General features: G+C 47.0%; 1 protein-coding gene across 3 annotated transcripts in view; it reads right to left on the bottom strand.

Moving 5' to 3' along the window:
* STK39 (serine/threonine kinase 39) overlaps positions 1-13,056 on the bottom strand; it is an 86,985-nt gene extending 73,929 nt beyond the window's left edge. The window contains exon 1 of one of the 3 annotated variants that reach the window (XM_033064414.2): positions 12,476-13,056. In XM_033064414.2, coding sequence (XP_032920305.1) covers positions 12,476-12,506 — 31 coding nt within the window. In that variant the 5' untranslated portion in view covers positions 12,507-13,056. Of the gene's footprint in view, positions 1-11,954; positions 12,203-12,475 lie in introns of those variants that run through there. The other 2 variants (XM_033064413.2, XM_033064411.2) reach the window with 2 other exon arrangements.
* Between the last annotated feature and the right edge of the window lie 542 nt (positions 13,057-13,598).

Below are 13,598 nucleotides of genomic sequence, written 5' to 3'. Positions count from 1 at the left end.
CCAGGGAACGCCTGCCGCCGCTCCGTGCGGCGTCCCCGGGGCCGGAAAATGCCCGCCGCCGCTCCGTGCGGCGTCCCCGGGGCCGGAAAATGCCCGCCGCCGCTCCGTGCGGCGTCCCCGGGGCCGGAAAATGCCCGCCGCCGCTCCGTGCGGTGTCCCCAGGGCCGGAAAATGCCCGCCGCCGCTCCGTGTGGCGTCCCCGGGGCCGGAGAAAGCCCTCCGCCGCTCCGTGCGGCGTCCCCAGGGCCCCGCTGCTCCAGAGTTCCCTGGTGCTCTGGGTGCCCCCATGTCGGCGGGCTTGCCCCGCGCCGCCACTGCCCTGCCTCCCATCCCTCGCTCGGCTCGGCGCACTGCGGCCCCGTCGGCCCCTATCGGCCTGTGGCCCCGCTGCCGCCAGCACTGCAGCCCCGCTGGTTGCGCCTGCCCCTATCAGCTGTGGCGCCGCTGCCCCCAGCACTGTGGTCCCGTCGGCCCCTACCGGCCTGTGGCCCCGCTGCCGCCAGCACCGCAGCCCCGCTGGTTGCGCCTGCCCCTATCAGCTGTGGCGCCGCTGCCCCCAGCACTGTGGTCCCGTCGGCCCCTATCGGGCTGTGGCCCCGCTGCCGCCAGCACCGCAGCCCCGCTGGCTGCGCCTGCCCCTATCAGCTGTGGCGCCGCTGCCCCCAGCACTGTGGTCCTGTCGGCCCCTATCGGGCTGTGGCCCCGCTGCCGCCAGCACCGCAGCCCCGCTGGCTGCGCCTGCCCCTATCAGCTGTGGCGCCGCTGCCCCCAGCACTGTGGTCCCGTCGGCCCCTATCGGGCTGTGGCCCCGCTGCCGCCAGCACCGCAGCCCCGCTGGCTGCGCCTGCCCCTATCAGCTGTGGCGCCGCTGCCCCCAGCACTGTGGTCCCGTCGGCTCAGGCCGCTGCGCACAACAAAGTTACAAAGTAGTAACACCTCCCTGCCCGCGCTGCTCCCGTTACCTGGGGCACCCAGGGCCGCCCCCTGCCTTCCAGCCCGCACTGCTCCCTGTGCCCGGGGCTGCCCGGGGCCACGCCCCGCCTTCCAGTCCACGCTGCTCCCTGTGCCTGGGGCTGCCCGGGGCCACGCCCCGCCTTCCAGTCCACGCTGCTCCCTGTGCCTGGAGTCGCCGGGGCCACGCCCCGCCTTCCAGCCCGCGCTGCTCCCCGTGCCTGGGGCTGCCCGGGGCCGCCCTCTGCCTTCCAGCCCGCGCTGCTCCCTGTGCCTGGGACTGCCCGGGGCCACGCCCCGCCTTCCAGTCCACGCTGCTCCCTGTGCCTGGGGCTGCCCGGGGCCACGCCCCACCTTCCAGTCCACGCTGCTCCCTGTGCCTGGAGCCGCCGGGGGCCGTCCCCTGCCTTCCAGCCCGCACTGCTCCCCGTGCCCGGGGTTGCCCGGGGCCACGCCCCGCCTTCCAGTCCACGCTGCTCCCTGTGCCTGGAGTCGCCGGGGCCACGCCCCGCCTTCCAGCCCGCGCTGCTCCCCGTGCCTGGGGCTGCCCGGGGTCGCCCTCTGCCTTCCAGCCCGCGCTGCTCCCTGTGCCTGGGACTGCCCGGGGCCACGCCCCGCCTTCCAGTCCACGCTGCTCCCTGTGCCTGGGGCTGCCCGGGGCCACGCCCCGCCTTCCAGTCCACGCTGCTCCCTGTGCCTGGAGCCGCCGGGGGCCGTCCCCTGCCTTCCAGCCCGCACTGCTCCCCGTGCCCGGGGCTGCCCAGGGCCACACCCCGCCTTCCAGTCCACGCTGCTCCCTGTGCCTGGAGTCGCCGGGGCCACGCCCCGCCTTCCAGCCCGCGCTGCTCCCCGTGCCTGGGGCTGCCCGGGGCCGCCCTCTGCCTTCCAGCCCGCGCTGCTCCCTGTGCCTGGGACTGCCCGGGGCCACGCCCCGCCTTCCAGTCCACGCTGCTCCCTGTGCCTGGGGCTGCCCGGGGCCACGCCCCGCCTTCCAGTCCACGCTGCTCCCTGTGCCTGGAGCCGCCGGGGGCCGTCCCCCGCCTTCCAGCCCGCACTGCTCCCCGTGCCCGGGGCTGCCCGGGGCCACGCCCCGCCTTCCAGTCCAGGCTGCTCCCTGTGCCTGGAGTCGCCGGGGCCACGCCCCGCCTTCCAGCCCGCGCTGCTCCCCGTGCCTGGGGCTGCCCGGGGCCACGCCCCGCCTTCCAGTCCACGCTGCTCCCTGTGCCTGGAGTCGCCGGGGCCACGCCCCGCCTTCCAGCCCGCGCTGCTCCCCGTGCCTGGGGCTGCCCGGGGCCGCCCTCTGCCTTCCAGCCCGCGCTGCTCCCTGTGCCTGGGACTGCCCGCGGCTGCCCCACCATGGCTACTCGGCGCTCCCGCGGCGCCGCCCCCCCTCGCGGCTCTCACTTCCGGGGTGGAAAATTTTGCAACTTTGTAGATCAGATAAGGCGCACCGGACTATAAGGCGCACTTCCGGGTTTAGGGAAAAATTTTAGTCATAAGGGTGCGCCTTATAGTCGTGAAATTACTGTAGACTGAAAAGTCCATCGATGACCATTAACTATGGCATTCAAGTAAACCTGTCATGGAAATGTCAGCATCACAGCTGGTAAGAAAACATGAACAAAAGCAGTCCACTTTCAATAGATGTTATTTTCTCGCTGGCTTGTCCTTTAAAATAGGTGAGTCATCTAAATAAAGTTGAAAGGTAACTGTCTAGGGAAACCCCCTATTATAAACGTTAAGCAAGATTAAATTCCTTTTTCTCTGCTCTACATCTCAAATATCTTCATAAGAAGTGTTATTTATAGGTGAGAAATGTCTATATAAAAAAATCCCCAATCACCACTATTTGAGAATTTCCCCCTTATTCTCAGGCACTGAAGGTCCTGTGAACCAAGTAGACAAACCAAACATATTTCTCCTTCCTCTCCCTACCAGCTTCAAGATTCCTGGGAATCACAGCCGATTTGTACCAGCACTGCACATCCCAGGTCCCAGCGCTGGTGACAAACCCATCACTGTAAGTGTAACAGTACATGGAATACTGCCCATAACATTAAGCACTTACAAGTCATAAGTAAGGAATTTGGACTCAAGCTGCTGGTGGACAGTGAGGTCTATGACCCTTGTGGCCAGAGATGCTTCCATCATTATCTGCTACCTCTGAGGACTGACTCATCTCTTTCATATCATCTTCCAGTCCAGATCATGATTGTTATATTGAGACATCAAACAATGTGTTGGGTTTTGACAAGTTCCCATGATTGGAAATAATAAGTTCAGTTGTGTTATAAATTCTATATTACTTAGTTGATAAGAAATCATAACTTAGGATGTAGTCAATAAGAAATCCTCAGTTGTCATATTATAAGTTCTCTATTATGCTAGTTACAAATTGTTCTAAACTGATTTTGTCTGTAGAAATCTTGTGCCATTCTAGTCATGAAACTGAATATGAAACTGAACTGAGCAGTGAAATGTCAAGTTCTATACATGGACTGATCTCTCAATTAGATTATTTTCCATATGAGTTGCCATTTAAGAAGAAAAAAAGTGAAACATGTTATACGTAAGGGCAAAATAAACTGCTGTTTCAATATTAATTTTATTACAATTTTCAGAAGTTGCAGAGCAGGGATTGGGAATTCAATACCACCAAGAAACAACATGTATCCTATCAGACAGCAAAGAGGGTGTTTAGCTGTACTCATCTAATGAATACCTAAAATGCCTTCACTGTCATATCAGCATACAAATGTAACTTGTGAATTCATGAAACTTAAGGACTAGAAAATACACAAGCCATTGAACAATGAGTAACATTACATGTAGCAGTTCATTATTTGAAGGAATACTTTTCTTGGGGCATAACAAAAAGTAACTAGCTGTAAACTAGCTCACAGGACAGAGGAGGGGAAGAAGAGCTCTGAGGCATGAGGCCTTCTCCAGTTTTGGATAAACTGGAGAAACTGAGGAAAACTTTTTTTTTTTAGAAAAGTGTTGTTTATAATCACATCTACCCTGGCTTCCTTCAAAATTATTAAGAATCCAACTTCACTCACACTCCAAAATTTTAAGGAAAGAATAAACAAAAAAGTATCAGCCAAAGACCTTACAGCAGGCTCCTTGGCCCATGTTGTCACTGCCCCTGCACACAGCCACGCTGCAGGCAGGAGGCAGATCCTGACATATACACCATGCTGGGGCTGCCATGGGATAAGGACAAACGTGGATGGACAGTACTCCACGTGAACGTATCCAACAAATTCATACTCATCCCACATCTTTCCAAAAAAAGGCACGAAAAAGAGTGAAGGATACAACTTGATAATGAATTTATGGATTTTATCTGCCATGTTATTATCCATTCATCCTCACACGAAAAAAAACAGATTCTGATCATTTCATTCTTCCTGTTTTTTCATCAGCAATATAGAAACCATTATTCAATATACATGCAACTCTAAAAATCTGGAAGGCAAAACCTCCTGAAAGTGTCTCTGTGTAACTATGGGAAAACTTGGTATCTGGTATTCACTATGGAACCAACAGTTACCTTACCAGGGTACCATCAGAAGTCCACAGAACTTCCTCATAAAAATAGGGCATATTGAAGATTTGCTATGCTGAGTCAGATCTCCTGCCTAGAAAAAAGCTCTTAAAAAAGAATTACTATTCACTTCTGAAGTAGCACTATAAACAAATTCTGGTGTCGATTTAATTGGCATATTTTATTGTTTCTCGTTTAGTTTGAAAGTAAGCACTTGGAACAATTCTAATACCATGAACACAGTATTTTCCAAGTATTCCGGATGTCACCACATAGTGCATCATTCTCTTCCGAGAATGAAAAACAGCAATCCACAAAAACAAAGGCATTATTGCTACTGTAGTGTCATAAAGATCTCTAATTAGTACAGCAGCGTTGAGCTACAAATCACCTTCAGCTTGTTCACTCCAAAAAACATGCCTTCTAGAATTTGATTCTACTGTGACCACGCACTACAAAGAGAAAACTTAACTATTTCTTATATATTGCTTCTCATGAAACAATGGAGGAGTTGGAGCAATATAAATACTATCATATAATTAAATTTTCATTAGGTGATTCTAATCTCATTCTAATGAAGTTTCTATTATTAGTCTGAAGTGACTTAGAGTCTAGAAGCACAAGACACTAAGAGGAATAAATTATAAGCTTAAGCTGTAATAAAATATCTTCAAAGCAAAAAAATGAGAAGGAAAAAGTGACTTTATAATTAAATGGCTATGTTTCTGAATCCAAGTATGTTGCTTCTCAAAAGTCTAAAGCAATAGATCAAGTTTATGCTCTTGTTCATATTACTCCTAAAAGACAGAAACCATGATTAACAAATATACAGTATTTTCCTGTTTGGTTAAATTAATTATTTTTGTACCACTACCCTGAAGCAGGTATACTTGTAACATAGACATTCAACTTGGATCTTGACCTTCAAGACCTTTAAGTACACTACTTTTCTGAAAGCATGATTAGGAACACAGAAAAGCTTCAAATTTTCAGTCTGCTTCTCATTCTAATTTTTAAGTGCAGAAGCATAGCTCAAAAGCTATGTAAAATAATCTTTACATCAGCCTATAGACACTCTCAAGTTTCATCTACATGTGCACACAAAAATTAAATATGACTTAGACAAGTAGCCACTATATGAGCTACCCACATCTCCTTTGCATGGAGAGCTAAATGTTTTTTCCCCTCAAGCCAATCAGAACAGATGTGGTTTTGTTTCCAGTTAACAAAGAGAAGCTCCATTTGACAAACAGATTCTGAAAAAAAACCACAACTGGTCTAGGACCTAAGACTAAAAGAGTAACACAGTTCTTAAGTTGTTTCAGAACAACATCTGACCCAATATAAAACAGCTGTGCCAGGTCTGAACTCGGCCCCTGCCATCAAAGCACAGTGCTGGTTACAAGAAGTAGCTCTACTCTGAAGATGCAAAGCCTTGCTGTGGTAACACTTAGCAAGGGGCAAAATCATGCAATGCCTTCAAATTTCTACACTCTCACCTGTAGAGTGGCTCCTCTTCTAACACAAGCAACTCCTGTGGAGCCAGGAATTCACAGGTTCCAGAGGTATTGGGCCTTCACTGTAAGAACAACTTGGATTGAAGGGAAAGCACAGGGAGAAGAGAGCCAACCAATAGGGAAGTAGGCAGACTGGAAGAGCAGGAAAGCATATTTTCTATAAATTATCAATACACAGCACCAGCCAACTGCCTGCTGTGTTCCTTTAGCTTTCCAGTTAACAAGATAACTTTAAAACAAGGTTACTTGTAATCAGGAGAAACAAAAAAAAAAAAACCTCAAAGGAAGTTTTTTTTTTTTAACACAATTTCCAATTAATATTTTAACTTTTTTTCCTGACAAGTCTGAATTCCAATTGCCTGAGTTATTTTTGCTTTAAAATTCACTAGATTATATAACAAAGTTTGAATATTAAATCACTCAAAGTTTAACCTCTTTGAACCAATGAAAACTACAGCTATGTATAGCCATGTCTCCAATCTGGGTATTTCTAATGCATTTCCATTTAAAATAAATAAATAAATAAATAAATTTTTTAAAAAAAATATATATAGCCAAGACAGAGGTCCCTGAGGTCCCTTCCCAACACTACCATGTGGAGACAAAGCAAATAATTAACAAGTTAACAACTTCAAGCTCTGCACGGCCTCATTAGCAGCACGGGACTGTGAATGTTCCACAAGGTGTTTTTAAATTGCACCATAACCACCTTTATCCTGGCAACTGAATTAAAAACCACTCCTTATTAAAATACTAAATGGGGATTTAATATTTCCAGTTTCTACAGATGGGTATTAGCAGACAGAAAATCTCAACCAATTATTACTCAAAATGTAAAATTACACTCTTCCTGTCAAGCTGCAGTTGTATTAAGTTACAATTAATATTACAAAGGCTGTATTTAATATGTGCATGTACAATATGCTTAGGTTGCTGCAATAACTTTTAAGATTTATTGGAAAGAAATAAAATTTGCTTTGGAGCAGAATTAAGGCAGGCACATTTTTATTTTTTTATTTTTTTATTTTTTTTACAAAAAGTTTTGCTATAAAGACCTTAGGTAGCATTAAGTAGTACTTATCAAAGTATGCAGCTTCTCATGCAAGAATTATTTGCAAGAGCAAATATAAAATTTTGCCATAGCTTTAGTTGCCAGTGTGGTATTTCATTCAGCACAATGCGATTTTTATTTACAGTACACGCATAAAAACTACTGCAAAAGAAAGACCTTCAAATCTCAAAAAACACCAAACCTGATTCAGCATAGGGATAGGAAATTTTTGAAAATGTGAACCTGACCATTTGATTAACTGAACAACAATGCAGAACTATAATTTTACCTCTAACTATTAAGAGGCTTTTCAAAACAGCATACAGCACTACCAATGTGAACATTCCTGAGGACCATAAACAGAGACCACTCTGACACTCAAAGATTTCTGATAACAACAAATATAGGATAGTCTGTTCTCTGTGAGACAAAGAGCCATTAGCAATATATGCAGCAGGGGAGTTAAAAAAAAAAGTAACTAACCTACCAGGAAACAGCACCAAAGAACCCAGAGCCATTAACCAAGAGCAGTTCACAGGCTGCTTACAATAAGAACCATAAAATCAGCAGAACAGTCTCACATGGTAACTTGTTCTGTTCAAAATCCCAACACATTTGACCTAGCAACACTGTACCTGATGAGGCAACAAACCACAAGATATTTTTGAGCTCAAAGTTAGAAAAAAAAATAGACAAACACACAAGTTCAGCTAAGGTAACTTTTTCATGATTTGCAGCCAATATAGATAATCCGTCCCATAAAAGTAACCCTTTATTTCAATCTAATTCTGTCTGTTTCCCAGCCAAAATAATTTTCTAAGTCAGTAGCAGCAGGAGAAAAAAATGTAATTTTATAATGGAAACTAGTACCCAACCTAATCACAAAATAATCCATATCAGAATCCACCTTCCATCAATGCAGGATGACAATAAGTTACATCTTGCAGAGAAGTATCAACTCCAAAGTAGTTTTCCAAAATAAAGTTGGAGCTACTTGATCATACTTGAACAAGCAAAAATAAAAAAAAAATAATAAAAAAATAAAAAAATAACCCACCCAAAATAAAACAAAAAAAACCCCAAGATTTAATGCTGCTTTGTCTCATCCAGATGATGTAGTGCTCATTACAATTTGAAAAGTAGAAAGAATATTAAAAAACCCCGAAAATTGAATAAAGTGTTAATGCTGATTACCATTTAAATGTTTGTTCTGTGAAGATTTATATTGCTTCCAAGGAAAAAAACTCTTATAGTACATGGCAAATTCAAAGACATCTATTTCAGTTATTTTATTCTGAATACTTGGTTATAAACCCAAACTGTATAAGAACACCTCTCACAGTATCACTTTTATTAGCTGTTTTTTTTTAATCTAAATCATATTCATCTCACAAAAAACCCAAAAGAACCCAACAAAAACAACAAAATCCTCTCCACACATATTAAAACCCACTGAGCATTTAAATGCATTAAAATCTTAGAAAGAGATCTCCCAGGTCCTCACTAAATTAAATCTGGCTTTACCTTAATAGCAATTACAGTTCTTATCTCTAACTACTTCCAGAGGTTGGTTGGATCCTCCTTTGCTAACAATTAGGAATCCCCTTCTAATGCCAAAGTGCTTTTATATATCAAGAGCATGTATTAATCTGACTTGATGCAAAAATTTCCCCTTTACACTATACATTTACAGAGAACAATCAGAATGTTTTTCTCCCACTCCAGAAAATATAAGCATCTAGGCATTAATCGGAAGAGCCTCTTCCTTGCATCATACCTATCAATCACAAAGCCATGCAGCAAGTCAAACAGGGAATCTGATCCAGCAGAAAACTGACCCGGCAGAAGAACTAGTTCGCTGTCAGATCAATGTGATCCTTTCAGCAGCTGCCTGTTAGAGCAGATTAAATGTATCATGAAACTGCACACAAAGAGTTTACAGAGAACTGGCCAGCCACCTAAAAAATAAAGCAGACTTGGAATAACATCTCATAAGAAGCACTCCTTAAAGCTAGTATTTTCTCCTCAGCAGACACTTGAATCTCCCAGCCATCATGAAAGATACAACAGACAGAAAATTAAAAAAATAAAAAGTTTTTCTTTGGAAATCCGTATCATGTAGCCTTGGTTTTCAACATAGCATGTGGCTAGACACAGATGAGCAATAAGAAAAGTTCATGTTCTCACAGAGGAGAATAGAACTTCTCCAACTGCTAAAGCCAAGAATGGAGATGGTCCACAAGACTAACAATTACTTTCATTTTGTAATCCCGACCAAATCTTTTAAATATTCTTAAAACAGCTATTCCTGCATCTCTGCTTTAGTTACCAATGAATTTAAAGTCTATTCTGTCAGGAAGCATTGTGATAAACCATTATGGTGTACCTTTCCTCCTGCAAAGCCCACAATGGTGCTTCACTGCATTGTTATTGTTATTTTTCTCATTTAACTGGCAAAGGGCTGTTGTAGCTGAACTCAACTGACACTACCCAGCTCCTCAGGGAGAAGTGTGTAGTGCTTTCCAGAGGTGATCAGCTTTGTTTCAGCAAGTGGTAACTATTCCTGTTCACAACAGTTAACCCTGGCAGAGCACATGTAAAGGGCTGCTGCTGAACCAAGTCCAGACTGGGTCATTCCTTCCTCCCTCAGATATAAAAAAAAAGATTCTTTAAGAGTCCCTTACCATGTTCATTAAAAGCAATAACATTCATCCTAATGCTCCCAAATTACATTAGCATGTGGTAAAACACATGGAATTTCTATGGGCCTTGGTTTGGTTGGGTTTTTTTTTTTAGAAAGTGGGGTGGGGCATATTTAGTTGGGGGTTTTTACTATTTTTAATAGTAAAATGTCATAGTGAGTGTCCTGTAAATTAAGAGAACAAATAAAAGGTATTAATGAAAAGGGACATATTTGACTAAGCACAAGATTTTTTTAGTCAAGTGGTGCAAAATAAATCTCAGCGACTTTCAAAGAAAGTAATGGAAGAAACCTAAGTTTAGTGAAATTACAGCAGGCAAGTTCAGTGCGTCCAAGAATCTAATTCAATATACCCTGACCTCAAATTACTCCCTAGGCACTCAGTTAAATAACATTAATATTCAGGAGCACCCACAGGTAACTAGCAAAAACCTTTCTCTACAGATTTGTATCTGCTAGATTTAGCATCTACTCATTCAATGGATGTATATAAATACATATTAGCAGTAAGGATTACAGTTTACATACCAAATGATACAAGCTTTTAAGTGGAAAGAAAAAATTGGAAAGGAGTTTCTAAAGGAAATCTTCACGCAGGCATTCTACAAGTATTGTAACAGAAAACAACCATTATTTAAGTGACTCATATCACACTCTAGACAAGGATTAATCCAACACCTTTGAGGCCTTTTTCACCTTGGAAAAGGAACCTACCACTTAGCAAAGATACACCTTTATGCCAGTAGAATCACTTCCACTTGGCTAACTTTGATCCATTCCCCAGACTGAGGAAGACAAAGTCCTCTATCCATTAAACGCATACTTTCATGGGGCCTCCACAGGCAACACCTGCTCAATACCCAACCAAGTCAGCCACCTCCAGGGACTGGAACACCTGAACCCTCATCCCTCCTTAGTCCCTATTCACAGCCTGCAAGTACAAACAGAAACACTAAGGTACCACCTGGGTCAACAAAAAGCCATCCCATTTTAAGGAAGAAGTACTTTTCTCAACTATTTTGAGTGTAAAATAAAAAAGCTTAATGACAAAGATGAGTACAACAACCTTCAGATGGATAACATACAGTTCTGGTTGTCATCAGCCTGACAACAATTAGTAATTAGTATAATACTGAAGATAATCAACAGGATCAGCAGGCAAATCACCTGGACTTTTCTCACTTAAGTGGCCTTATTTAGAAGAAACAGCAATCAGAGCTGCTCTTTGCTATCCGCAGTATTTGCTAGAAGTTTAAAATGTTACATAGAAATAAAAGCAAGATTTCCCGAAGCAGACCATTAGCAACAAGCAGCATCTAGGCCAAGAGATTAAAAACTTCCCATCGCACGTACTTTCAACAACAATTAGCATTTCACAAAGTAAAATTCAAAATAACTTTATCCAAATGAAGGGAATGGAGACTGAACACATCTGATCTGCATTAGTTGGACACGTGAACAAAGTGCTGAAGCACACAACCAAGAAAGTCGTCTTCCTACAGGGACGTTACATTGGAGGGGCCAGCAGACGGGTTAAACGTCACACGGCAAACCGGGTCAAATGCAGGTTAGCTGGGGTGAAAACGAAGCTGTAATCCCCCGCTGGCCTTACGTGCCACCGACGGGCATGGGCCCGAGAGGCACAAGGAGATGCGAACAAGATGAAACAGCGAGGGAGAGGAGGACATAGTTTAAATATATATATACGTGTATATGTATATATACTAATTAAGAGAGAGTCGTCACGTGAGCAGCAGATCTACGGGTGAGATTTACCTCCCCTATGAAAGCACCGGGAAAAATGCAGAGTAATCTAAGCGGATGCACGCACATGTGCGCATCCCCGGACACACAAAGCACACAGAGCGCATCTGCGGAGTCGCCGGAGTCCTAGCGCAAAGCAGCAGGTCAAGGCTGGAGTGACGATGCACCGCAGGACAGCGGCACCTCCGCCGAGCCGCACCGGGCGGGGCGCGGCGGGTTCCAGCAGGAGCCGCCGCCCCCCGGGGCCGCCCGCTCCGGGCGGATAAAGTTTGTAGCAGCCGCCGCTGCAGTGCCGGGTGCGTCCGCCGCAGTGAACAAGCTCTGCCTGCGGGAGAGCGAGCGCCGGTAGGCCCGGAGCCGGCCGCGGCATCCCTGCCTTCCCTCCCCACCTCCGCCCCGCCGCGCCCCCGCTCCACTGACCGATCACCTCCTGCAGCTCGTAGGCGTCCCTGCAGATGGGCCAGCCGGCGGCCGGGGCGGCGGGCGCGGGTGCCGGTGCCGGCTGGGGCTGCTGGACGTGGACCGGCGACTCGCCCTGCTCCGCCATGATGCTGCCGGAGCGCCCAGGCACCCGACGACCTTCTCCAAACTTCCCCTCCAGCAACACCTTTCAGCCGCGCTGTGCCTCCCGCCCGCCCTGCCCGCGCAGCCGGCCGCCCGCCCGGCGGAGGGAGGAGGCACGGCACCGAGGGGGAGGAGGCAGAGGCGGGCGTCGCCGCCGGCCCCGGCCGCTCGCCCCGCGCCGCTGCGGAGAGACGGAGCCCGATCGCGGCGCCTGGGCCCGGCGGCCCCGGACGGTGTCGGTGCCGGCAGAGCCAGGCGGGGCCCCTTGACGCGACCCCGCCTGAGGGAGAAGCGCGGGCGCTCTGGCCGAGGCGCCCCGCGGGAGCGGCCCCGCGCACCCCGATGCTCGCCGCCCTCCCCAGCGCCTCATAACCTACCTGCCTGCCGGCTGGCGGCAGCTCTGCCCATCGCCCTTCCCCGCTCATCCCGCGGCTCGCTCGATGCTCTGTGCGTCTGGAAGCACTGCGAGGTCCTGCCCAGGGCGGCGGGCTGAGCGTGTGCAGGCCAGGGCCCGGCCGGCGGACTGCCGGACCCCGCCGGGGCCGGGCAGGGCTGCAGCGAGGGGAGCCACGGCGCGTGGGGGATGCTAAAGCACCTGTTAGGCCGATAGCATAAGCACACCGGCTGCTCTGGAGTACAGCTTACATAGAAGTGTCACTGCTGAGAGCGCTGCTGCTGCAAGATGACTTGTATTCGAATTTGAGGACGTGAATAAAGCATTTGTTTTCATTGGTGATCGTGCTGCAGTCCTGCAAGTGTTTAAATCACCATAGGACGAGTAGCCCTCTCCAGGAGAGCTAGGGCTAGGACAGCTGTACCGTGTCACTCCAGTGCAGACACTGCCTCGGCTCATGCCACCGAGAAGGACTGAGGACAGTTGAAAGTGCTTCCCTTGGTTAACCAGAACTCCATGATTTAAACAAATAAGAATCATGATTAAACGTCTCTAGTGCTTCCCATTATACAGTGCAAGGTTAAAAAAGTAATAACAACCTGAGGCTAAATTAAACTCTGCTGTTAATAACAGTATAGATTTTTTTCTTCGACACTCTTAGCAGTGTCAAGTGTTCAATGGTATCATTAGGATTTTGCTGCGAAGTAATTTAGAAAATAGTTGTTTATGTAGTCTACAGTCTCTCTCCTACTTTGAATGCTTTTCATTTTAAGATTTATGGAGCTCTGAATAGTAGTATAAGATTTCCATATAGTTAAAAATCTTACTTCCTGCTCCAGAATGAATTTAAGGTAATTAGAACTAATACAGCATGTGAGCACTGTCTAAAAGAATGAAACCTCAGAAATTGTTAGGAAGTATGATGAAGTGTGATTTAAAGTCAAAAGACACATGTAACAACTAACACTTGTTAGCTACTTTGATCAATTCGGGATAATGCCCTTTTACTAACTAAAATTTTTTGTGTGGGGTTAATTCAGTGAGGACTCAGGTAATGGAAGGTTATTCGAAAAAAGAAAGCAAGTTACTTCTATTTTGTTGTGCTG

Source organism: Catharus ustulatus, chromosome 7 (genome assembly GCF_009819885.2).
Source record: "Catharus ustulatus isolate bCatUst1 chromosome 7, bCatUst1.pri.v2, whole genome shotgun sequence".
NCBI lineage: Eukaryota > Metazoa > Chordata > Aves > Passeriformes > Turdidae > Catharus > Catharus ustulatus.
Note: the sequence above shows the minus strand (reverse complement) of the source record. Positions and strands in the feature narration are given on the sequence as shown.